Genomic DNA, 27,189 nt, shown 5'->3' with positions numbered 1-27,189 from the left:
CCGAAGAATCGATGCTTTCGAACTGTGGTGCTGGAGAAGACTCTTACGAGTCCCCTGGACTGCAAGGAGGTCAAATCAGTCCATCCTAAAGGAAATCAACCCTGAGTGCTCATTGGAAGAACAGATACTGAAGCTGAAATATTTTGGCCACCTAATGCGAAGAGAAAACTCTCTGGAAAAGACCCTGATGCTGGGAAAGACTGAAGGCAAAAGGAGAAGGGGACGGCAGAGGATGAGATGGCTAGATAGCATCACCGATGCAATGAATATGAACCTGAGCACACTCCGGGAGAGTGTGCAGGACAGGAAGGCCTGGCGTGCTATGGTCCATGGGGTCACGAAGAGTCGGACACGACTGAACAACAACAACAACTTCTGCTCAAATAGCAGAACTTTTTGCCCTCACTAGGGCTACCTCCTTATTCCGTTCAGCAATAAACCAGTCCCCCATAGCAACTTTTGTAGATGTTGCACAACTCCAAAATCAGGCCCAAATGTTGAAAAAAAAAAAAGTGGACACTGGCTGGTTGTTCTCAGTACACTGACCATTTGTAGTGCTCCCCGGATGGCTGCCTGGTAGCACCCATGGTCTTCTTTCCCCACCTTGTAGTAGCAGACAAGAAAGGTAGAAGTGATTGAGTCAATCCCCTAAGGGGTGAAGGTGCCAGAATGATTTAGATCAAGCAAGTTGCATAAACGTGAATAATGTGTTTAATGTACTCAGTAACTTTGCTTCTGCTTTTAGAGAAAATGTCTTTACATCTGTATTTGTGGCTATTGTTCTTGCCATGTAGCAGTGTTTTTTTTTTTACTCCTCTTAGTCATCAAATGCCTGTCCTTTGGGTCTACTAGACAGATTGTCCTATATGCCACCTAAAAGCTACAGCAGCAGCAGCTTCTCCCATGTAAAAATCTATGGAGAGAGTGCCAAAGTTTGGGTGCCACCACAGAAAAGGCCCTGTCAGCTGGCAGGGGTACACATGGAGAAAAGGCTCTGAGGATCACCTCAATTGTTGGACAAGCTCATATGGGAGAAGACAGGCCTTTAGATGCCTTGGTCCCCAGCCGCTTGGGCTTTGAAGGTCAAAACCAGTACTTTGAACTGGGGCTGGGAACAAACTGGAAGCCAATTTAGTTGTGTGTGTTTCCTAAACCCTAGAGCAATGTGTTTGTGGTGGTCCATGATTAGTACATGATGTTCAGTGGAAGAGGATGGGTTCTTCCCTAATAGAGCCCAATAACAGTCTTCACAAACATGTAGGAAGAAAGCCAGACCATGAACCACATGGTCTTTGATGTCTATATACTAATGACCAGAGTATAGGAAACAAACAGAATGAACTTGAAATCTTAATACAGAAGGGAAATTATGACTTGATAGATGTAACTGAGACTTGGTGGGATGACTCTCATGACTGGAATACAGCAATTGAAGGATATAACTTGTTCAAAAACAACGGAACGAACAGAAAGGGAGGTGGAGTAGCATTATGTGTTAAAAATACTTATCTCTGCACAGAAATACAGGAGGATGATCTTGGTAGCCCCATCGAGAGCATCTGGGTTAAAATAAATGGGGCAAAGAATAAAAGGAACCTGGTGGTCGGAGTCTACTACTGGCCACCCAATCAAGGAAAAGACTAGGATGAAACTTTTGAAAAGCAAATAGCCAATGTTTCAAGGAAGCATGATGTAGTAGTAATGGGGGACTTCAATTTCCCCGATACTTGTTGGGAGACAAATTCTGCAAAATACGGCCCCTCCAGGAAATTCCTGACTTGTGTGGCGGATAACTCCCTCCTACAGAAAGTAGAGGAAGGAACTAGAGGATTGGCTATCCTTGACTTGATCCTAAACCACAGAGATGACTTAGTGGATAAAGTAGCAGTTACAGGAACTCTGGGGGAAAGCGACCGTGCTATACTTGAGTTCTTGGTTCTAAGGGAAGCAAAAGCCTAGTGTAGCCAAACCAGTACCCTGGATTTTAGGAAAGCTGATTTTAATAAACTCAGAACAATGATAAGTAAGGTCCCATGGCAAGCGACTCTAATGAGAAAAGGAGTGCAAGATGGGTGGGAGTTCTTTAAAAAAGGGAATTCTAAAGGCACAATTGCAAACAATTCCAAGAAGAAATAAAGGTGGAAGACAACAGAAGAAGCCAATGTGGTGTCACAAAAAGCTGAGAGATGACCTGAAAACAAAAAAGTACACATGTAGGAAGTGGAGACAAGGCCAAGCAACAAAGGAAGAGTGCAGGCAGGTAGCACAGAATTGCAGGGATGACATCAGGAAGGCTAAAGTGGAGAATGAGCTGAGCTTAGCGAGGGATGTTAAAAACAACAAAAAGGCTTTCTTCAGCTACGTGCATAGTGAAAGGCAGAGAAAAGAAATGGTGGTTCAGCTATTAAATAAGGATGGCAGAATGATAACAGATGACAAAGAAAAGTCAGAAGTGCTCAGTTCCTACTTTGGCTCAGTCTTCTCCCAAAAGAGGGTCTATGACCCCCCTGGCAAAGGCGAAGTGCAGGCTGAAGGGCAGGAATGCAGGCTGAGATCGATAGGCATACGGTCAAGGAACAACTAATTACTTTGAATGAGTTCAAATCTCCAGGGCCAGATGAACTGCATCCTAGAGTAATAAACTGGCAGAAGAACTCTCAGAACACTGTCTATTATCTATGAAAGATCATGGAGGACGGGTGAAGTGCCAGATGACTGGAGGAGGGCTAATGTTGTCCCTGTCTTCAAAAAGGGTAAAAAGGAGGAACCTGGGAACTACAGACCAGGCAGTCTGACATCAATCCCTGGTGATGTCACCAGGTGATGTCTAAAAATTCTGGAGCAGATGATAAAGCAATCCATCTGGAACCACCTTGAAAACAATGCAGTGATTGTTGTTGTTGTTCAGTCATTCAGTCGTGTCCGACTCTTCGTGACCCCATGGACCATAGCATGCCAGGCCATCCTGACCTCCACTCTCTCCCGGAGTGTGCTCAAGTCCATATTCATTGCATCAGTGATGCTATCTAGCCATCTCATCCTCTGCCGTCCCCTTCTCCTTTTGCCTTCAGTCTTTCCCAGCATCAGGGTCTTCTCCAGACAGTTTTCTCTTCGCATTAGGTGGCCAAAATACTGGAGCTTCAGCTTCAGTATCTGTCCTTCCAATCAGCAGTCAGGGTTGATTTCCTTTAGGATTGACTGATTTGATCTCCTTGCAGTCCAGGGGACTTGTAAGAGCCTTCTCCAGCACCACAGTTCGAAAGCATCAATTCTTCGGCGCTCAGCCTTCCTTATAGTCCAGCTCTCACAGCCATACATTACTACTGGGAAAACCATAGCTTTGATTAGACGGACCTTTGTCGGCAAGGTGATGTCTCTGCTTCTTACTATGCTGTCTAGGTTTGCCATAGCTTTCCTCCCAAGGAGCAAGCGTCTTTTAATTTCATGGCTACAGTCACCATCCGCGGTGATCCTGGAGCCCAAGAAAGTAAAATCTGTCACTGCTTCCATTTCTTCCCCTTCTATATGCCAGGAAGTGATAGGGCCAGATGCCATGATCTTAGTTTTTTTAATGTTGAGTTTCAAACCAGCTTTTGCACTCTCCTCTTTCACCCTCAACAAGAGGCTCTTGAGATCCTATTCGCTTTCTGCCATTAGGGTGGTATCGTCTGCATATCGGAGGTTGTTGATAATTCTCCCGGCAATCTTAATTCCGACCTCTGATTCATCCAACCCGGCATTTCTCATGATGTACTCTGCATATAAGTTAAATAAGCAGGGTGACAATATGCAGCCTTGACGTACTCCTTTCCCAATTTTGAACCAATCGGTTGTTCCATGTCTGGTTCTTACTGTTGCTTCTTGACCCTCGTACAGGTTTCTCAGGAGACAGGTAAGGTGGTCTGGTACTCCCATCACTTTAAGAATTTGCCACAGTTTGTTGTGATCCACACAATCAAAGGCTTTAGCGTAGTCAATGAAGCAGAAATAGACGTTTTTCTGGAATTCTCTTGCTTTCTCCATGATGCAGCGAATGTTGGCGATTTGATCTCTAGTTCCTCTGCCTCTTCGAAACCCAGCTTGTACTTCTGGTAGTTCTCGGTTCGCATACTGCTGAAGCCTAGCTTGTAGGATTTTGAGCATCACCTTGCTGGCATGTGAAATGAGCGCAATTGTGCAGTAGTTTGAACACTCTTTGGCATTGCCCTTCTTTGGAATTGGAATGTAAACTGACCTTTTCCAGTCTTGTGGCCACTGTTGAGTGTTCCAAATTTGTTCGCATATTGAATGCAGCACTTTAACAGCATCATCTTTTAGGATTTTAAATAGCTCGGCTGGAATACTGTCATCTCCGCTAGCTTTGTTGTTACTAATGCTTCCTAAGGCCCACTTGACTTCACTCTCGAGGATGTCCGGCTCAAGTTCAGTGACCGCACTATCATGGCTATCAGGGACATTCAGATCTTTCCTGTATAGTTCTTCTGTGTATTCTTGCCACCTCTTCTTAATCTCATCTGCTTCTCTTAGGTCCCTGCCTTCTTTGTCCTTTATCATGCCCGTCTTTGCACAAAACGTTCCCTTGAGATCTCCAATTTTCTTGAAGAGATCTCTAGTCTTTCCCATTCTGTTGTTTTCCTCGATTTCTTTGCATTGTTCATTTAAGAAGGCCTTCTTGTCTCTCCTTGCTATTCTCTGGAACTCTGCATTCAGTTAGGTTTATCTTCCCCTTTCTCCCTTGCTTTTCACCTCCCTTCTTTCGTGAGCTACTTGTAAAGCCTCATCAGACAGCCACTTGGCTTTCTTGCATTTCTTTTTCTTTGGGACGGATTTCGTTGCTGCCTCCTGAACAATGTTACAGACCTCCGTCCATAGTTCCTCAGGCACTCTGTCTATCAGGTCTAATCCCTGAAATCTATTCCTCACCTCCACTGTATATTCATCAGGGATATGATTTAGGTCATACCTGAACGGTTTAGTGGTTTTCCCGACGTTCAATTTAAGCCGAAAGTTTGCAAGAAGCAGCTCATGATCTGAGCCACAGTCAGCTCCAGGTCTTGTTTTGACTGACTGTATGGAGCTTCTCCATCTTTGGCTGCAAAGGACATAATCAATCTGATTTCGATATTGACCATCTGGTGACGTCCATATGTAGAGTCGCCTCTTGTGCTGTTGGAAAAGAGTGTTTGCTATGATCAGCGTGTTCTCTTGGCAAAACGCTATTAGCTTTTGTCCTGCTTCATTTTGTACACCAAGGCCATGCCTGCCTGTTATCCCAGTGATTTCTTGACTTCCTACTTTAGCATTCCAATCGCCTATGATAAAGAGGACATCTTTTTTTGGTGTTAGTTCTAGAAGGTGTTGTAGGTCTTCATAGAACCGATCAACCTCAGCTTCTTCGGCCTCAGTGGTTGGGGCATAGACTTGAATTACTGTGATGTTGAATGGTTTGCCTTGGATTCGTACTGAGATCATTCTATCATTTTTAAAATTGTACCCCAGTACTGCTTTTCCCACCCTTTTGTTGACTATGAGTGCTACTCCATTTCTTCTAAGGGATTCTTGCCCACAATAGTAGATATGATGGTCACCTGAATTAAATTCGCCCATGCCTGTCCATTTTAGTTCGCTGATTCCCAAGATGTCGATGTTCAATCTTGCCATCTCATGTTTGACCACCTCCAGCTTACCTTGATTCATTGATCTGACATTCCAGGTTCCTAAACAATATTGTTCTTTACAGCATCGCATTTTCTTTTCACCGCCAGACACATCCACAGCTGAGTGTCCTTTCGGGTTTGGCCCAGCCGCTTCACTCTTTCTGGCGCTACTTGGAAATACCCTCCGCTCTTCCCCAGTAGCATATTGGACACCTTCCGACCTGAGGGGCTCATCTTCCAGTGTCATATCTTTTAGCCTTGTGATACGTTCCATGGGGTTTTCTTGGCAAGAATACTGGAGTGGGTTGCCATTTCCTTCTCCAGTGGACCACATTTTGTCAGAACTCTCTGCCATGACCTGTCCCGTCTTGGGTGGCCCTGCACGGCATAGCTTATGGCTTCACTGAGTTACGCAAGCCCCTTCGCCACAACAAGGCAGTGATCCATGAAGGGGATAGCTTTGATTAGACGGACCTTTATCGGCAAGGTGATGTCTCTGCTTCTTACTATGCTGTCTAGGTTTGCCATAGCTTTCCTCCCAAGGAGCAAGCGTCTTTTAATTTCATGGCTACAGTCACCGTATGCAGTGATCTTAGAGCCCAAGAAAATAAAATCTGTCACTGCTTCCATTTCTTCCCCTTCCATATGCCAGGAAGTGATCGGGCCAGATGCCATGATCTTCGTTTTTTTAATGTTGAGTTTCAAACCAGCTTTTGCACTCTCCTCTTTCACCCTCAACAAGAGGCTCTTGAGATCGTCTTCGCTTTCTGACACTAGGGTGGTATCATCTGCCTATCGGACGTTGTTGATAATTCTCCCGGCAATCTTAATTCCGACCTGTGATTCATCCAACCCGGCGTTTCTCATGATGTACTCTGCATATAAGTTAAATAAGCAGGGCGACAATATGCAGCCAACATGGATTTGTCAAGAACAAATCCTGCCAGGCGAATCCGATCTCATTTTTTGATCAAGTAACGTCCCTTGTGGTCTGTGGGAATGCTGTGGGCATCATATACCTCAACTTCAGCAAAGCTTTCGACAAAGTGCCCCATGACATCCTGATGAGCAAACTGGCTCAAAGTGGGCTAGATGAAACAATGATCAGGTGGATCCACAGTTGGCTACAGAATCGGACTCAAAGGGTGCTTATCAATGGGACCTTCTCAAACTGGGGAGGTAACGAGTGGGGTACCGCAGGGCTCAGTCCTGGGCCCAGTGCTCTTCAACATTTTTATTAATGACTTGGAGGAGGGGGTGCAGGAAACGCTGATCAAATCTGCAGATGACACAAAATTGGGCAGGAAAGCTAATACTTTGGAAGACAGAAACGAAATTCAAAGTGATCTGGATAGACTGGAGCGCTGGGCAGAAAACAACAGAATGACATTTAATAGGCATAAATGCCAAGTTCTGCACCTAGGAAAAAGAAACCAAATGCACACTTACAAGATGGGGGTACGTGGCTCAACAACACTACAAGCGAGAAGGATCTTGGAATTGTTGTAGATCACAAGCTGAATATGAGCCAACAATGTGATGTGGCTGCAAAAAAGGCAAATGTTCCTTTGGGCCGCATTAATAGAAGCATAGCTTCCAAATCCCGGGAAGTACTAGTTCCCCTCTACTCAGCACTGGTTAGGCCTCATCTGGAGTACTGTATCCAGTTCTGGGCACCACACTTTAAGAAGGATGCAGACAAGCTGGAGAGGGTTCAGAGGAGGGCAACCAAGATGATCAGGGGACTGGAAACAAAGCCCTATGAAGAGAGATTGAAAGAACTGGGCATGTTTAGCCTTGAGAAGACTGAGGGGAGATATGATAGCGCTCTTCAAATACTTGAAAGGGTGTCACAGAGAGGAAGGCCAGGATCTCTTCTCAATCATCCCAGAGTGCAGGACATGGAATAATGGGCTCAAGTTACAGGAAGCCAAATTCCGGCTGAACATCAGGAAAACTTCCAGACTGTTAGAGCAATACGACAATGGAACCCATTCCCTAGGGAGGCGGTGGGCTCTCCCACACTGGAAGGCGTTCAAGACGAGGCTGGACAGCCATACGTCAGGGATGCTCTAACTTGCATTCCTGCATTGAGCAGGGGGTTGGACTTGATGGCCTTGTAGGCCCCTTCCAACCCTACTATTCTATGATAACAATACAAGCACTGATGGTGAGCCTGAGTGTGAAAGTAGGCTTGACTAGGCCTTGTAAATAGTTTGGTTCAGGAAAAGTGCCTGATAGGTGTGTGTGTGTGTGTGTGTGTGACCATGAGAAGGTAATTGTAACTTACTCATAAGCAAGACAATTCCTATCCACCAAAGTAAGTCATTCCTGAAAAAGGCTGCTGTGCTGATAAGACTGTTGTTGAGTACTAACTGGTTTCTGAGCATGCGTAGTGTGTTTTCTTTGTTCTCCAACTTTCAGTCTGAAGAAATGCATCCTGATTCTCTTTTTTTCATCAGGAGAAAATTCCTGACTGTCAGAGCAATACCACAATGGCACCAATTACCCAGGGAGGTGGTGGGCTCTCCCACACTGGAGGCATTCAAGACGAGGCTGGACAGCCACCTGTCAGGGATGCTCTGACTTGGATTCCTGCATTGAGCAGGGGGTTGGACTCGATGGCCTTGTAGGCCCCTTCCAGCCCTACTATTCTATGATTCCCCTAAAAAGTAAGCCAGGTTTATCCTCCATATTCAGCCCCAAGATGGAAGACTTCCACATACCTGTCCACATTGTTCTGGCCAAAATGCTCCTGGGAATCTAGTATTTTAAGGGAGGTCGGGTCTTCTGCTGGCTCTGTGTCTACACTCATGGGGGTCCACAGCTCCAACACTGAGCAGCTGTGCTTGGCTATCTGCTCCTATAGCCACCTGGTAGCCATAGGAGAGAATCAACTGCGTGCACAGGAGCGCATGGGATTCTGCGCAGGCGAGTGAGTGGGCCGGTGGAGGGGGGGGGCAGGGTGCTCGCTCCCTCCCTCCCTCCCCTGCACCCACAGGCAGCTGGTTCGCCACTGTGGGAGCAGAACGCTGGACTGGATAGTCTCCTGGCCTGATCCAGCATGGGTCATCTTAGGTCCAGCGCAGAAATGCATTGGGCTGCTGAAGGAGCAGCGGAGCCCTCCGTCCCTGTTCCAGCAGCAGGCGAGGAACTTTTGGGGCCTTGTTACCAGGGGCTGTTTGCTCTGAAGTGGCCCAATACACTGAATAAAGGCCCAGGATCTGATCACGCTCCCATCTCACGCCATCCACGCCAGCAGCCGGATAAACAAAGGGAGGACACGCGGAAAAATAATCCGCTTCCAGGGAACGTTTTATACGGAAATTGGAGCGGGGGGAGAATTAATTCACCCTGCGAGAGCAGGCCGGCATTGCGTCACGGCACGTGTCTGCTCCGGCGGCGTCCGCGGCTCTTAGCACGGGGCCGCTCCGGGGCGGCGGCGGCCCCGACGGTCGCGCCCGGCCGGAGGAGGCCAGGCCGCCCCGCCCCGCCAGGCTGCTCTCACGCGCGGCCGGCAGGTGGCCCTGCGCGGGCTTTTGTTTCCGCCCGGAGCGCTCTGCGGGAGCCGCGGCGCGCGGTCGGAGCGAGGAGCGGAAGCTCTCCCGCGGGCGGGCGGAAGCTGGGCGTTGTGCGCCGCCCGGCCGGAGCGGGTTGGCGGTTGCACCGGGCAAGATGGCGGATCGGGAGGAAGCGTTGAGGGAGTTCGTGGCCGTGACCGGCGCCGAGGAGGAGCGGGCGCGATTCTTCCTGGAGTCGGCGGGCGGGGACCTGCAGGTACCCTCGGCGGGGAGGGCGACGCCCGCTCCCCGAAGGCCCCCCTCCGTCCTGGAGGAAGAGGAGGAGGCCGGACCCCCCCGTCTCATGAGGGGCCGCCTGCCCCCCGCGCCCCCTCCCGCGGACCCCGTCGCCCCAGCCCCGCACGGAACCAAGGCGGGGGTCGCCCCGCCCCCATGCGCGCGCACACGCAGAGCACGGTCCGTTTTCTCCTCCCCTTCCCCTCGCCTCCCAGGCCGTCCTCCTTCCCCCTCGCAGGCCCCTGCCCTGCCCTGCCCTGCCCTGCCCTCCAGGACCACCTCCTTATGCCTTCTCTCCCACCTCTCGCCTTATGGGGGCCGAACTCCAGCCAAAACCATTGTGAGCCTGGGGACCTTCCCCTCGGAACATTCCCTGCTCATGGGAAGCGCCCCCTTTTCTCCTCGGTGTGTCAGATTCGGCCCTCCTGGCACACCGGAGGGGTCCAGCCTTCTCTGGGGCACTGGCGTTGACAGGCAGCCTCCGATCCTTTTGGCTTAGCTCCTGACTCTCCCCAAACAGCCCGGCTTTCTGGTCTGTTTTGTTGTGGGAGGAATGGAGCGGTCTTCTGTGCTGCCTTGTTTTAGGCCTTTGTGTGGCTGTCGCCACTGCCCTTTCTTTCTCTGTTTAGGTCCTAAACTTTGAGATGACGGCAGGGACTTGCAAGTAGATTTCCAGTCCATTAAAAATGAGCTCATCCCTCCAAATTCTGATACATCCCAAGTAGTGGATCAGGACTTAAGGGAAAGGATTACACCAGTGGGGTCCCTGAGAGAGAAAAGGTGCTGGTGGAAGAGCACTTCATCAGATCAGTGTGGCACCAGTTGCATCTAGTTGCAGTTTGGCAACTTGTGTTTCAGGAAGAACTGGTTTCTATGTATCCTGCTTGAGCTTCCAGGGAGATCGGGACTGTTCCAATTATGTAGGTGCCCCAGGCTGAGAGAGTCACCAGGCTAGCTGCTTGCTGCTGTTGGTGCATTTTGAAAAACGCTGTAGAGCTGCCCTGGATCTTCCATATATTATACTGATGATAAACATGACATAAATAGTACAGCCTTGCAGATGAGCACATGAACTTCTTTTTCCCCATCTGCACCTGTGTGCCACAAGGTACATAGGGACTGAACCATGGGATTGGCAAGGTTTTTGCCTGGAACAAGTGGTTGGTTTTTTCAGCAAGGCTGGAATAGTTTGGAACATATTGGAAATCAGTTCCAGCTGTCTCCTTGGAAAGAACTCTGCTTTCTTTCCAACACCTTAGGGCTACTTCACATGTTACATAGAAACAAATGTGTTTTCCTACATGGATATGCGCCTCAAGTAGTTGCAGACAACTGGGAATTCCATGTGGCATGTACCCATACTTCACGTGTATTTTAAAATGTGTGTCCTAGGACACAAGCATTATGTTTAATCATGTTTGCATGCCACCTTTCTTCCTAGGAACACAAGCCAATGTAATGGATTAGCCTGTTTTATCCTTGGAAGAACCCTGTGGGGCTGGTTAGGCTGAGAGAGTGACATGCCAAGGCTAGCCAGTGAGCTCCATGGCACAGCTGGGATTTGAACGTAGCCTCTCCTGGTCCAAATGTGTCACTTGATCCTCTGTATCATGCTAGCTAACTTGTTTTTAGAGTGAAGAGTATCAGTAACGCTAAAAATGTAATCTATTTAACAGATAAAACACTTCGTTTGTACCAGTCTGGAGCAAGAGATTTGATACCTCTCTTTAGTGTGTGCCTTTTGAGGTCCTCACAGCATCTTTAAGATATTACCTCTGCTTGTGCTGAGAAATGGCTGAGACCTGTTTTCCTGGTAGGGAAGCTGCAGTGCCAAAACAAGAGTGACCATGTATGATTGTAAATGCATAAAGGCCACAGGGGTTGTGGTATCTTGGAGGTCATAACTGATTTGGCATGGATGGGCACTGAATGCAGGTCTCTCTATTTTTCCAAATCCCAGATTATTGGGAAATAGCCCCATATTATATACAACAATAAGAAGCTGCCGATTGAACTCAAAGCTAGATTCGGCCTGGAATCCTATACACACTTATCTTGGAGTAAGTCCCTTTGAACTCAGGGGAACTTACTTCTCAGTAGACATGTCTAGGATTACACAGTTAGGCACTTAATTAGCTTTTGCCATAATTTTGATGTGTTCAGCCACTTCTATGAGTTCTCCACTCAAGACCCCATGGCTGGGAAAACCTTTGAAAGCTTTGTTGAGTCAAGGTGTGGCAATCCTGAATTTCTTTATGTATTGGAAAATTCACAAGGCTGGTCCTTCACACAGGAGTTCCTACCAGAATGCCAGTTTGTGGTGACCTCTCCATTGACAAACAGTTGTAGAAAATTGGCCCAAGGGCTGATTCTCATCTCTCCTAACCTTCTGTTTCTAACAGCTGCCAACACCCTATACTGCAGAGAAGCGTTCCAAAGAGCAGTGAAGCCATGAAGTGGTCACCTGCTTCCATTCACCTTTTACTCTGTTTCCAACAGTCTACATTTTAGACTCCCACTACTTGGGGGAGTTATGCCTTCAGCTGGATTTTTGCTCCTACATTTTTCCCTAAGTTCCTCTCTTCCTCAGTAGATGGTCTGTTGGCCAGATCATACTCTGACCAGCCTGCCAAATTTTGTGCCTTTTTCTGCTTTGATTGGCCTTGCCTCAGTCAGAAAAAAGGATACAGAGCAAGCAGGATTTTTGCAATGATATTCCCCGTGAGCAAAAAGTGCTTCCTCAGTTGTCCCATATTGAGCTGGTTTCTTCTCACTTTTAGCTCTCTGTTTTATTAATTTATTTTAATTATTTATACTCAGACTTCCGCTCAAGGGCTCAAAGTGGCCAACAATAATGAAATTGAGATTAAAACACAAACTTAATGAAAACATAACATAAAAGCACAATTAAACACAACAATAAAATAAATAAACAGCACCCAAACCATTACAAATCCCTTCAGCAGCAACCAACTTACATGCTAAAGGTCTACCTGAATTTAAAAAAAAAGGCCTCTGTGGCCTTGCTTGCTTTTATCTTATCTCAGCAGCACAATCCTATGCATATCAGAAATAAGTAAGTCCCATTGTATTCAATGGAGCTTACTCAGGAACGCAGCCTTAGTTGTTTGTTCTCTAGTCTGTCTCCCTCCCTTTGCTTATCAAAAACTAATCTTGGTAACCCACTCCCTTGGGTTACTTGTCTCATTCTGCATGAACTTGATATTTTTCAGGCCACCTCTTTGTCCTCCATTAAGAAATTACTGAAAACTCCTTTTTCTCTCACATTTCACTCTATCTCTATTTTTATCCATTGAGCATATATTTAGGTTATCCATATAGACTTCCTTTCAGTTCTTTTTTGTATTCCTTTTAGCTTCACCCAGCAATTGCAAAGTTTTCTTTTCCTTCCAAGTCCCTTTAGTTTCAGTTTCATGTATTTACTCAACTTGTGGGCAAGTGACCTGTTTAGTTTCATCGGTGTCTTGCACCTAACATTTTTACAAAGATTAGGTGATGCCAACACCCATGAAGGATAGCAGGTCAGGAGGTGGGCTGCTTGACTTTGCAATTTGAATGAAGATTGCCATATGCTATGGGTGTGTGTTTCGGAGATCTAATAAGTCTTCTTGAACAATGCAAGTGGAATTTTTTATTCCACTGTTGAATAAAAAATTTACCAAGAACTCATCGCTGCTGATTTATGACAGCAGCATTGGAACAACCAGTACCTTGTTGAGTAAATGCTCCCTCCATCCTTTGTGCCTCCAAATGTTCCTCTCTGGTGTACCAAAGCAGCGGTGCGAATGCTGGAGACCACCCCCTGCTTTATGTAGGCCAGGATTTCCCAAGGGAATGCACTGGGCTCTTCCACTGACTGCAGGCATGATGTGTGGCACAGGAGTTGTCATGAGGTAATTGTAGGCTGTGTTCCTGCCCTCCTGGTTGGCACTAAGTGATCAGGCCATCTTTCAAAATTGCCTGTGAATCCCTCCTTTTTAGATTGCCCTGGCCAGTTTCTACGAAGATGGAGGTGACGAAGACATCATCACTCTCCCGCAGCCAGCCCCCAGCTCTGTTACCAGAGGCACTGCACCCAGGTGAGATCAAGCTAGCTTGCCTTTGGGCAGGTCTGTGTTAAAAGCTGGTACATCACTGCCAGAGCCACCTTCCAACAAGGGAACGTGGGGACTGTCACTTTGGAAAGAACTGTGAATACTTTGCTGGGGATCTCTAGCATTTGCAGAATTAGACTCCCTCAGATTATGGACGTGCAGGGCAGTGATAATACATCAGAATGCCTTTTAAGTCACTTTTGTAGTTGGGAACGTGTGTTCATTCTGGGTGGTCATAAGGAATTTGATGGATTTTAAAAACATTAACACTGTCCTTTTGTGTTAGAGCAAAGTGTTTAGCAGCATCATAAAGCTCAAGTCTTCTTGCGTGTATATGTTTCATGGAGGTTTTTGTGCATTTCAGATGGTATTGGGTGTGCCGTAGCTGACTGGGGCACATGTTTTGCATGCAGAAGGTCCCAGGTTCCATCTCCTGCGTCTTTCATTATAGGGTACTGAGGCTGGGAAAGGCCCCTGCCTGAGACCTTGGAGAGTTACTGTTTGTCAGAGTAGACAGTATTGGGCTCAGTGGACCTGTGGTCTTCTGTCTTGGATGACTCAGCATCACCCTGCTTGGAACTATTGCAGTGTGTGTGTTTATGTTGTTGCCATGTGGCTTGTCCGGCTGCTGTTTCAATGTGCGTCTTCATTCTGTCAGATGTGGAGAGCTTTGTGTGTGAAACTGAAAAAAGCAAGAAACCTTGAGGGGCAGGCGTCATGTTGCCACTCACAAAAAGTGCTGGAGTGGACCCAGGTGCAGAAAGCAGAACCAAACTGCAGCATGTGTGGCATCCTGGCTGGTGACCTATATTCAAATCCCTGCTTAGATGCAGTCACTGAGAGGCACCCTGGGCTTGCTTGCTGTTGTCCATCCTTGTAATGTATACATAGTTAATTTCAGAGGCTTGATGAAAGAAAAGATCAGGTCTGGATTATATTTAACAAATATATTAGAACTCTGTTCTTTTTAAAAATAGTAATTATTTATATATGGTGTTTTTATTTTATTCTATCTGCTGTTCACTGCTCTGAAATCTTTAGATATGGAGCAGTATACAAATATTGTAAATGAATGAATATTAGTTACCAACATGAGCCTTTGGGATGTAGTCAGCTAGCTATAGGGGACCACAAATTTTGGCTTGACTGCTGACATGTTGAGCTTCAGAGGCAGACCCAGTGCTTTGCAAGCATGGTGTGATTGAGGGGACCATCTCTTGCCCTTTCCCAAATCTCCCAGCTTGGGGGAAGAGGGCTGGGGCTCATCACACTTGCTAGAGCAGTGGTGGGCAACACGTGACCTGGGGGACCCCTGTGACCTTGAATGTGCCCCCCTGCTGCTTCCCCCAGACTGCTGAAATTCGATGGTGCAGTGGCAAACAAATCAGAATTTGCTGCTGAAATTGAACGGCAAACCACTAGAGACTCAAAAGTGCCAAATTTAGCTTGTTTTCAAGCTAAATGTGGCCCTTTTGTGTCTCTGTAGTGGTTTGCCACCAATTTTTGTTTGCTGTGACAGGAGTGTGGCCCTTGGGGGTGTCCAGGGGCTGAAGATTGGCCTCCACACTGCCCAAAGTTGCCCACCTGTGTGCTAGAGGGTGTAGGGACCCTTGTGATAACTACGGCAAGCGGAATTGCGGCTCCTGGTCTGTCTGTCTAAGTCAGTTTGCAGCATTCTTCTGTTAGGCATCAAGGAGCAGGCTGGCTTTATTCTCAATGGCTGTAGTCCCAGTGGTCACCAAGCACAAGGAGCTGGTTTAGCTTGCACTCCTATGGTGGCCTTCAGTGTACCCCTTTGCTCTCCCCCACAAAAACAAAGGTCCGGCCCTGGGAACACTTGGAACAGGGGCAAAGCCTACTGTCCCAATGCTGGCTGGGCTGGCCTGGCCTTTACCGACAAGAATCCATTGAGTGTGTCAGGTCATGTGGAGATGTACTGGAAGCCCCCCAGGAGTCCTTGCAAAACAGAGGCCCTTCCTCCACACAAGTACACTGACCGTAATAATGACAGGCATTTTGGTGGCTGGTTGTAAAGCAGGGGCCCCATCCTGGTTTGTACACATGTGTTACAAACTGATCCTTTGGATGCCTGGTTGGTGTTCTGGTTCTTCTTGTCCTTTGGTGCTCTGTCTGAGCTAATGCTAAGTCATGTTGCTGCAGTTGCGTCAGTGCAAAGAGGAAATAGGGCTGGGGTGTTCCACGGATCGGATTGCCCTCAAAGTGGCCAGGTCTCCATCCTTCCCTTAGCAGATCCCTTCTGTGATTCCGTTTTGAGCCGTGTCAGTCTTTGCAAGCTGCAGTTGCGCTCTCCTGGATTGCTGCATTCTTGCACCATCCTGGATGTTGTGCTGTGGCAAAATTCTGTACTGTGCTGGTCCTGACCTTTTTGTGTTGTGTTGTTTGCATTATTCAGCAGACTGCAGGATCAGGCCTTTAAGTTAAGACATTGGGAGGGATGTTTGGTTGTGGGAAGGAGAAACAACACATTAGGAGAGGGTGGACTCATTTGGTGTTTTCCTTTGTCTCTCCAGTGACCACAGGGTGACGTCATTCCGAGACCTTGTCCATGCTCAGGAAGAGGAGGAAGAAGAAGAAGAAGGACAAAGGTTTGTCAGTGGGTGAATGCCTGACTTTGCTTCTTACTTCTGGGGAGGGGTGGAGCAGAAAGGTCTGCATTTGTAAGAGTGTCTCTGGAAAGGATTTCATGCTGAGGTTGCTATAGGCATGTCTGTGTGGGTGGGGGCCCCTTGGCTGGGGCAGCTGTTGGAATTGCGCTCTGCGAGGGCATGACCTCCCTGCCGTTGTTCGAAGCACATTCATTCCAGACTTTGCGCAGTAAGTGACAGCACTCTTCTGAGGCTGAGCAGGCAATTGTATTATTGCTCCGACTTAAGCAGGGCTTTGTTTCCTCTTTGCTAATAGATAGTCAATTGTTACAACCATAAGTCACAACAGAAAACACAAATAATAATCACAACAAGACAAAATACTCACAAAAACAGTAACAGAACTGACTCAGTCTTCCACAACCTGGTGCCCTCCAGAAGTGTTAAACTGCTGGCTGGGAATGAGGGGAGTTTCAGTTCAACTCATCTGGAGGGCACCAGATTTGGGGACAGCAGGTGTAACTCCGTCATACTGCTGAGCAAGTAGAAAATTGGCTTAAACTTTGGAAGCTGAGAAGATGAAACCTGCCACTGCTAATAGGGTCACCCAATTATGAGAAGGCAGTAGAAAGTTGATTTTCTGCAATCCAGACCAGTTAGCTTTGCCTTCAGGGTCAGAACCTAAAAATGTAGTTCAAGAAGAACCAGGGCAATAAACCAAATAATCTGGCACAGTCTCCACAGAACTGCTGCCATGATAGATAAATAGGAGTTATGCACCAAGAAAAGTTCAGTTCTGTAACCTGTATCGAATTGCACAGATTTGTTTTGTGTTTTTTAAAACCATGAGTCACTTTGTCTGTACTGTTTACTATTTGGATCATGTGCTTTGGTTTTGCTAGTCAGGAGGAGGAACAAGCACCTCTGCAGGTATTGGAGCCCCCACCTTTAGCCCCTGGGAATTGTGATCAGCCACCCCACCCCAGGCTACAGAGACTTCATTGCCTACCAACTTTCAGCCTTGCTCCTAACAAAGAAAGAAAGAAAGAAAGAAAACACAGCTGAGATTGTCAGGAAATTAAATTTAGTGCCTAATACCACATTTTTTGGTTTGTCTGTGCTTCTGTGAAATTATGGCATATTCACAGCTATGAACTTAACTTGGAATATTTAGACACAAGAAAAGGGGAACTGTAGTCTCCTTTCCCATAATGTGTCTATTAGGGAATGCTGACAAAATTCATCTCTGCACCTGCTTCTATAAGTTGTCACCACCTTTAAGGATGACTGCAACACAAAACATGAAATGTTAGAACAGATTTGTATATGAGCTTCCACAGTAAAACAGTGAAAGGGAGGAGCAACCAGAAACAAGCAGTCCAGAGCACTGCAGAATTCCTTACAGAAGCAATGCACCAATCAATCCTATAGGAATAGTCGGCTGCCTCCTCTCTTCCGTACTCTGACCGCCCTGCATTTGTGGCTAGATGGCCAATTTCAGCTGTATAGTTGGGGTGCATCGAAGTGACGGGGGGGGGGGGGGGAGGCTGGACGGCACATAGGAAACGTCATAACGACGCTTCCACAGTCTCCTCCCTTCCAGAAACGCACTCTTTTCACCCATTCCATGCTGTGCTTACAAGCACGGAGGGGGAGGGGAGTGAGGTTTTTGGGAACCGAGCTTGGAGCCTTGGCTCCGAGCTCGGTTCTCAGAAACCAAAAAATCCTATGACCATCTAGACACTGTTTAGCAATTGCTCCATCAGTTAAAATATTATGTTACAAATCCGTGTAGAATGAAGTGTATTTATGCTGTGAACATTAAGCTAGTTAATATTTCCAGGGTAGTATTGTTGAAGAACAAATTAACGAGAAGCATTTATATAAAGCTTTAGGGTGTTCAAAGCTGTTAACATACATAGTCTTGTTATCCTTACAACAGTCCTGTAAGATAGGTCAATATTATTCCCATATTGCAGATGGGGTGGGGAAGTGAAGCTGGAAGAGAGGGCTTGCAGATGGCCACCTGGTGAGCTCATGACAGAGGCATAATGTGAACCAAGGGCTTTTTGATTGCCCACTTCACCAACTTTGAATGGCGCATTAATGCCAACTGTTATTTATTCAGTATCAACATGGATAAAAATCCTATATTGTCTGGCACGGAAGGGATGATGTTCTGTCCTGCCAAGCCTGCCTTTCTGTGCAGCTTTGCCCTCTCAACTTGGCTAATGGATTGTTTAATCAAGTGGGAACTCCTGGTATATCTAAGGGCTTTGGGCAAAGCAGTAGCAGCTGCCCTTTTTGGCAAGTGTGCTAAAAGCCCAATCCAAAGTGTGTGTGCTGTTGTGTGGATTACAGTGTGGCTGTAGCTTTGGCTCTTGTCAGCTGTGCCACGACTTGCCACAGCTGGGGCCCCCTGCTAGCATCTGGCTGAGCCATGAACTTTACTGCCTAGGCCGCCTCTGGCACCAGTGCTACAAGCTGGCTATTTGTGGAGTAAACCATTCATCCACAATACTTTTATTCTGCTTCATATATTAAAATCCCTAAATGGTTTGCATTAAAATGCAACATAACAATATAAAACTAAAATAAAAAGATAAAAATAATTTAAAACGTTAAGAACATTTAAAAACATGACAAGATCGTAATGAGAAAATAGGGTAGTGATAGAGTCCCTCACAGGTCAGGGAAGCCTGTGTGAGTAGGAGTTTTCAAGAGGTGTTTAAAACCTAATATCATTTCTGCCTCTCAAACCACATGCGGGAGAGTATTTGAAAGGGTGGATCCTACCACTGAGAAGGCCCGTGGAATGACCAATAAGGCCTCCTCAGAAGATCTCGGGGGACAACTGGGTATATATAAGGGAAGATGGTCAGCTTGCAAATGTGTCTATGCTTACTTATTTTATACAACTTGTTTCTTGGCCCAGAATTTGTGTGCTTGCATCAGTGTGCAAACAGGACTTGCTGTGACTACAGGTCAGAGCTGAAATAAGTGAATGCAGGTGTTTGTTTTACTAAAAACCCTTTTGTTGCTGTCATGGGAGTTATCCTTGCACATGTGGAGAGTTGTGCTGTGTTTGTTAAGCTCAGATATGTGCACATGCATACATGCCCCAGCCTGTGTCTTGGGGAGGTGTAATCACAAGGGTCTGTGATCTTTTGTTCAGATTTTACGCTGGGGGGTCAGAGCGAAGTGGACAGCAGATTGTTGGTCCTCCAAGGAAGAAGAGTCCCAACGAGCTGGTGGAGGATTTGTTCCGGGGGGCCAAAGAACATGGGGCAGTGGCTGTTGATAGAGCAGCAAAAAGCCCCGGGGAAGGCAGCAGGCCAAAAGTGAGTACTGAGAGGATCCTGTTAGATACGGCCAGATATTTATGAATGAATATATGTAGGTGGATTGATCCCGAATCAGGTGGCAATGGAGAAGTGTGTAAAGCAGGGGTGGGCAACTTCGGAAGGTCTGGGGGCCATTTTTGCTCCCCTCTGGACACCGTAAACAGGAGGGAGATTAAAAAACTAAAAACCAAAAAGGCTTCTGGAGCCCCTTCAGAACAGCAAATGGTCACAATTAGCTTGTTTGCAAGCTAATTGTGACCCTTTTGAGACTCCAGCTACAAAGTATCTCCATAGCAGCTAGAAAGTACCCTGAATTTTGGGGTGAGAGCCACACTGGGGGGCTTTACCATATGCATGTTGACCGCCGCTGGCATAAAGCAAGGCCATGGTTGACAAAGAAGTGAGACTTAAGGGATGGACTAGAAGGAAAAGGCAAAGTGCTTCTTGTGAGTAGCCTAGCTGAAGGCATGGAAACAGGGATGGGAGGACGAGACAGGGAGTTGGTGTCAACAGTGAGAGGTTGGGCATAATGAAGCAAGCAAGGAGGAGTGTACGCACAGAGATGGAGAGAGGTGGAAAAATAAGGACTAGAAGAAGCTAGATGGAGAAAGTGACACGGTGCCAGTGTGGACTCGTAAGGAGGGGGATCATCTCATCTCCAGAGCTAGAGAAAGATTAATTTAGCTGAGGCATTCTTAGTAAACTGAAGGTAGCTTTGGCGAACCTCATGTATTAAAGGTGGCAGCATTCAATCTCCCATAACCCAGTCCCTGTGCATGGTGTTCAGACAAGCCCCCTCCGAACAGGGAAGCCAAAAACAAGCCATCCTCGAAGCAGGGATGGCTAAATCCCAGGCACTTGTACGGCTAAATATTTGGTTCTGAGACTTGTGGGTCTGAAAATGTTTTCCCAGTAAAATGGGTTTAATTAAGGGAAGACTAGCCTTAACCTAGATGCTGGTAGGAAAAAACACCTTTATTTCTAATCCTTCTTCACAATTCAGCAGTTGTCTGTCCTTAGACAGCATTTTTGAGAAAAATGCTGGCCGGGGCCACTGGACAGGAGTTAGGAATAGACGTGACCCATGTGGCTTCTTCCAGCTCTTCCCAAGATTCATGGTTCCTTTGTCTCTTTCAGCCCTTTGCGGGTGGAGGGTACCGCCTGGGAGCGGCGCCCGAGGAGCAGTCTGCTTATGTTGCCGGAGAGATGAGGCAGAACGCTGCCCAGGATGTGAGTGCCCCTAGGGTGGAACTATAGCGTATCTTGCAGGATTCCTGTTGTTGTGGTCCATGTTCACTTCCGTGGTTTTTCTGTCTGGATTAGACCAGTGGTCTGACTAGATATAAGGCAGCGTCATACGTCCAGTTACAAGTTACGTGCACACATGTATTAAAATCCTGACAGTGGCTGCTGGTTGGGAAAAACATTTTTAAGAGGGAGAGTGATTTGGATTCCTCTTCACACCACCCCAATCGCACCCTCAAGCTGTTTTCCTCCCTGTAGAGTTCCAAACATGTTGAACTCCATGGAGGCAAAGCAGGAGAACTTGCTGTGGAAAAGCAGCGCGTGGGGAAGGGTGGAGTATCCCCCTTGTTCTCCTCTCCAAATTGTTCTCCCATCCCACCCTGAAGCTGCTTTCCATGTGAAGAAAGGGGGCATCTGGGATCTGTGACATGCGTAGCATGTAGTTCACCCCTCAGAAAGGGGATTTTAGCTTCAAGGTTTGATTCCTTTGCTAATGATTCCAGAGAAGCAAAAGGACAGAGGTGTTTCACACAGGGCCGCTGGCCTTCAACCACAGTCCAGAAAGCTTCCCCATATCCTCCAAAAACCCTGGGTTGCTTGACCAAATAGTCCAAAGGTTCTTGTGAATTCAGATCCGGTTTTGTAGTGAGAGGCAAGAGGCAGTGGTTCCCCCCACTCTCTTTCCCCATGGGATGCTCTGAGAGGCCGTGTGTGGAGGCCTTTGCTTCCCTTACCCAGAATGCATTGGGAGAATGGAAACACCTCACAAGCACATCGGACTTGTAAGCATTTACCTAGTCACCTGTGGCGATTGAGAATCTCCTCTGGGTGACCAAGCAAGGAAGTTTTACAAATGGCTCCAAATGCCAGGCACAAAATACCTGTGGGTGGGCATTCAAGTGTGCTAGCAAAAATGGCTTTGGGTTAGGGTCAAAGACTTCACAGCAACCAGGACTGTAAATGGTAGTTGGACTCGATGGTCTTGTAGGCCCCTTCCAACCCTACTATTCTATGACTATTCTTTGAAATGTGTTAGTTGATTTGGGGAAAAATGGTGGGAGCTATAGAGATGGTCCAGTGCACACTCTTAAGAACATAAGAGCCTTGCTGGATGAATCCAAGGGTCTATTAGTCCAGCATTCTGTTCACACAGTGGCCAACCAGCTGCCCGTGGGAAACCCACAAGCAGGTCATGAGCGCAACAACACCCTCTTCTTCCAGTTTAGGCTCTCCAACCCCAAATCCCTGACAAGAAGCAATTTTTTGTTGATAATAGCAGTACCTGCATTATTAGATCAGATGTACCTTATCAGATGGTTGGTTTACTTCAAGATGTTCATGAAGGACCTTACGGTCTCTGTAATTTCCATTCTATTTTGTTTTTCAGTTCAGTTTATTTGTTTCTGCCATTAGCCATTGCAAATCTGTATGGTATTTACAGTAACTGAAACAATTTACAAATTAAAAAGTATGCCGGTCTGGTGCACAGTCCAAACGATGAGATTTAACCAGGTCCTCACCGGCTTTGGCCAAAGCAAAAGCTAGAGAGGCTTAACAAAAAAAGATGGTTCTTAACACATTTATTTGCGAGAGTGTCTGGGATAAGACCGTTGTCGTGGTTTTGCAGCCTCAGGTACTGGCCTCTCTCCTTGATTTGAATTGGCCCTGATGCATAGTCCTGCCTTCCTGGCCGAGAGGCTCAGCGGACTGTGGAAACCATTCTGCTTTCTGCAGGTTCACGTTGTCCTGAAGCTGTGGAAGAGCGGCTTCAGCCTTGACAGTGGCGAGCTGAGAAGCTATCAGGACCCATCCAATTCCCAGTTCCTGGAATCCATCCGCAGAGGGTAATAATGGCCAGCTGGGAAGCGGGGCAGTGTCCGGTGACAGACCTCTCAGGCGGGGCCATTTGCTTTCTGGGATTCTGCGTGCCCTTGTGGAGGCGTAATGCGGAAGAGGCCCCGCTCCATTCCATCGTGCAGGAAGGAGGCATGCCAGACCTTTTCCTTAAGCTCCTGCTGTCACTTTCTTTTGCCAGGGAGGTTCCTGCGGAGCTTCGGCGGTTGGCTCGTGGTGGGCAGGTGAACCTGGACCTGGAGGACCATCGTGATGAGGATTTTGTGAAACCCAGAGGTGCCTTCAGGGCTTTCACCGGAGAAGGGCAGAAGCTGGGCAGGTGAGCAGCCAGCAAATGTGTGCCTGCTTCTAGTCCTCACTGCTGCAGAGAGAATCATCCACTTAAAGGTTCTAGAGAACACCAATAAAGGTCAAGGCACGGTGTCCTCTAGGTACATTAAAAAAAATATTTTATACAACATTTTGCTTGATGTAGAGGGAGAAACAGACGTTTTTCTCACTCTCACATCGAACTAGGTCATCCAAGGAAACAGATTGGCAGGAAGTTCAGGGCAGTTGAAAGAAAGTCCTTTACATAAGGCATAATGAATGCATGGACTTCGCTGCTGCAAAATGTGGTGGTGCCCACTGGTTTACATGGCTTTAAAATGGGACTAGATAAATTCATGGAGAAGAATGGAGGCTGCATGGAACAGGCATGTTCAGAGGCAGGATGCTGGGACATGACAGCAGAGGAGGACTTTTGCCTTCATATCCTGCTTGTTGGCTTTCCAGAGGAATCTGGTTGGCCACTGTTGGAAGCTGGATGCTGGGCTAGATGCTTTCAGTCTGATCCAGAAGGGCTTTCCTTCTCTACTTATCCATCCAGCATTGCTTCCTTCCTCTCCTGCTCCAGATCTGCTGTCCTTGCTTTAATAATAAAATCCCATATTCTATAAATATTGAAATGGGACTGAACTGCCCAGTTTCTTCCTCTTTTCTCAATAAGTGTAACTTGATTTGGGACACCAAAGGTGTAATTTTGTTTAGTGGGGAACAGCCTTACTGTTATGCTGTGAAAGCCGATGCCAGAAGTATGCCAGGTCAGGCAGGGAGTGGGATGATCCCATTTCAAGTCCTTGTTGCTCTGCCAGTCTGGCAGAATTTGCGTCCTTGGCTCAGTCACAGCTTTTCTGGAGAGCCTGGTATGCGCCTCCATTAACCAGGCTCAGCACCTCTAGTCCTGACAGTTGCTGGCATGAAATGACATGTTGCAGTTAACAAGTTTACATGCAGAACCAGGTGCCTAATGTGCTATTGCTGTCACTGACTTTGAATTCTGTTCCAGTGACTCTCAAGGCAGAGTGGCAACGAAGGCTGTGCTGAGATCCAAAACTAACATGGGAGTAAGCCCCGTTGAAATCAGTGGGCTGACTTCCAAGTTAAACACATTTGGGCATGTCTGTCATAGTGAACTGCGGTGATTTTCTGCATGCCATAGCTGACTTTTCTGTCTTAGGTGTTAGACCGTTAGTGACTGTTCAGTTGACATGGTAGTGGCCCAGTCTACCAGGACAGGGAGTGTCACAGCGTTTAACCTGTATAATCTGTGATATCCTAGTGGCGAGAGTGCTGGACTGGGAGCCGGGAGATCCGGGTTCTAGTCCCCGCTTGGCCATGGAAGCTCACTTGGTGACTTTGGGCCAGTCACAGACTCTCAGCCCAACTTACCTCACAGGGTTGTTGTTGTGAGGATAGAATGGAGTGGAGGAGGATTATGTACGCCACCTTGGGTTCCTTGCAAGGGGAGAAAAGGCGGGATATAAATGCAATAAAATAAATAAAAGCAGAATTAGGCCAAGAGATTGCAAGCCTCCCAGGTGAGCCAGTATTTGAACCTGTACCCAAAGCCTGACATTCTGTCCACCATACCATCCTGCCAGACACTGCAGTGGCCTTTTACTTGTCCTTTCCGCCTGGCATGTGTTGAAGTGAGGCAGGAACCTAGATCAGTCCTGCAAAATTCTGCCGCGTGTTCCCCACTACAAACTGCTCCATTCTTTTCCCTCAGCACTGCCCCCCAGGTGATGGGCACAAGCTCTGCGTCGCAACAGGCAGAAAATGAAGCCAAAGCCAGCTCCTCCGTCACCATTGACGAGCTGGAGCCCACCACCAACATTCAGATCCGGCTGGCTGACGGCGGGAGGCTTGTCCAGAAGTTCAACCACAGTCACAGGTACCAGGGGGACGGGCGGGCAAAGAGAAGGGCGGATTGCAAATAGAACAGACCACCAAGTTGCGCCACTGCTGCTGGTGTGTGGAAGCAGGGCTGGGGGGGCACACGTAGAAAGTTAGGGTGTTTCTTTTCTGTATGGTGGAGGGGGCAGCCTCAGGCTTGGGGGCCAAATCTAGCCCTTTTGGGTTCCCTAGAAGGCCACGACCCCTTTCCCAGTCCCCACCCTGTCCCTCTAACCACCAATTGTGTGGTGGTTTCCCAGCTTCTGTGCAGCTTTCCCTGGTTCTAAAAGGTTGCAATGCCCCTCCGAAGGCCAAGTGATTGGCTCCAAGAGTTTTAGGTTACATTATGATAGTATTTTTGGTACTTTGGCCCCGCCGTGTTTACCTTTGGCTCCACCCATTGGAATGCACCCCACCCCAGACCTTCCCCAAAATGGAATTCAGTCCTCAGGCTGGAGGAGGCCCCTGCCCCCATTGTCTGGGGATCAGAACAGGTCAGATGTGTGGTCTTCTTTCTTCCGGCCAGGATCCGCGACATCCGGCTCTTCATAGTGGACGCCAGGCCAGCTATGGCTGCCACCAGCTTCGTCCTCATGACCACCTTCCCGAACAAGGAGCTCTCGGATGAGGACCAGACCCTGAAGGAAGCCAATCTACTCAACGCAGTCATTGTCCAGCGGTTAATATAACGGGGCCGGCTGGCCGCACACCCACATCGTATAGCTCCTGCGTGTGGTCTGCCGCGCAGTGCGGTGTCGCAGCCGTGTCACAGCACTGGGTTCCAAGCTCTTGGGTTGAACTCTTTAGTTGCGTTTCCCACATTTGTGTGTGTGTGTGTGTGTGTGCGCGCGCGTGTGTGCCCACGCGTGCTGATCCATGGACTTAAAAAGAAAATTAAACCAAACACAAACTTTTGAAAGGAACAGCATCTCTGCTGCCTGTTGTGCCTGCCGCCTCCCCCCCCCAAACGGGCTAACTTACAGAGCAGATCGCTGTGCTGCCTGGAGAGGGTGGGGAGAGGTGACGGTAAAAAAAGGGGTGCATGACGACTTCCCCTCGTTCCTGCTCCAAGGGCAGCCACAAAATTCTTCCTTCTCTTCAGTGTATTAAATAAAGTGAACCCCTGAACTGGGGGCCTCTCTTCTCTGTTGCCAGCCAAGTCCTGTAAGGTACTTCTGTGGGGTGGGTGAGAGGAAGGAAGTTGGGGGTCCAACGTGCCAGTGTCCTCACCGCCACCGCCACCTGCAGCACTTCCTTGCCATCTTCTCTCCACGATCCTGCCAGCATAGGTAGAGTGATTCCGTGGCAGTTCCTTGCTGCTTATGTAACCTTTGGAGGCAGCCTAGGAAGAGTACAAAGTGTGGGGCGGCCATTGTTCCTTAGAGCAAGCGACTCTTGGCTTAAGAGGAAAGGAGGAGGTCTTATGGTAAAGCGTTGTGATGACTAGGCGTTAATACCCGTTGGGGGCGGGGAGGCGGGGAAGGGTTTGGCTTGGAGCATGCGACTTTCTCCATGCTTTCTGAAGACCAGTACAACCAGATTCTGTCACTGTTGTTCGTTTTGGGTCCAGGTGCCCGTTTTTTCTTTTTTGCCAGCTGCTGTTGCTGTCATGGCCTCTTGGTTTTCCTCAGATAATATGAAAGAGGCCTTTGTCAGCCTCTTCCTTACTGCACAGAGCGCCCTAGGAAAGCGTGTGTGTGTGAAAACGTTTCCTCTTTGGAGCATGTGCCACATAAACCACCTTGGATTTGGGCCTGTTCTCAACTCTGCTCATCTTCTGTGGCTTGCCTTGGCTGGAGATTGGATACTCAGCCCACCCCTGCTGGGGAGGGAGAGTGGGTCTTTCAACAGTAGCAGAAGCACTTTACACAAAGAAGTGTGTATGCTTCAAGAGCAGGGATCCAAGCCTGTTACCGATTATTCCACCTGAAAGCACAGAAATGGGCATTTTTTTCATGGCTCAATGAATCCACACCAAATGTTGACAGTGAACTATGTAAGTTATTGTGACAAATGTGTGAGCATTAAAAAATCCAAATCAGACCTAGGACAATATTGTTTGCCCCTTTCTAATGCCATGCGAAACCGTCTCCGATTCAGGTGTCATCCAAGGACGTGATGGCATTGGTAGGTTTGTAGATGGCTGCCAGCATCCCTCGACTGGGAAATGTCTTGTCCCCTGAGGCCAGGGCTTACGCATGTGGCAGTGAGGTGTTGGAATAGACTGATGATGCTTCTGGGATCACATGGGGAGTGGGAGGGGAATCAAAATCCCTCAAGCAGAAAAACAAGGAACAGATTAGGCTGGAACCTTCATCCCTGATGGGTTTTCTATCTGCAGGTAATATATATAA

At 47.6% G+C, this 27,189-nt stretch overlaps 1 protein-coding gene across 1 annotated transcript; it reads left to right on the top strand.

The window, feature by feature from the left end:
* Positions 1 to 9,303: 9,303 nt before the first annotated feature.
* On the top strand, positions 9,304 to 25,989 carry NSFL1C (NSFL1 cofactor). Its single transcript, XM_084854517.1, has 9 exons — positions 9,304 to 9,434; positions 13,457 to 13,554; positions 16,101 to 16,175; positions 19,351 to 19,516; positions 20,657 to 20,749; positions 22,499 to 22,608; positions 22,800 to 22,937; positions 24,669 to 24,833; positions 25,362 to 25,989. The coding sequence occupies exons 1-9, from the start codon at positions 9,333 to 9,335 to the stop codon at positions 25,522 to 25,524; spliced, it is 1,110 nt and encodes a 369-aa protein (XP_084710643.1). The 5' UTR covers positions 9,304 to 9,332; the 3' UTR covers positions 25,525 to 25,989.
* The last annotated feature ends 1,200 nt before the right edge of the window (positions 25,990 to 27,189 follow it).

This window comes from Heloderma suspectum, chromosome 4, assembly GCF_057233095.1.
Source record: "Heloderma suspectum isolate Gila_16-S chromosome 4, 16-S_ref, whole genome shotgun sequence".
Lineage (NCBI taxonomy): Eukaryota > Metazoa > Chordata > Lepidosauria > Squamata > Helodermatidae > Heloderma > Heloderma suspectum.
Note: the sequence above shows the minus strand (reverse complement) of the source record. Positions and strands in the feature narration are given on the sequence as shown.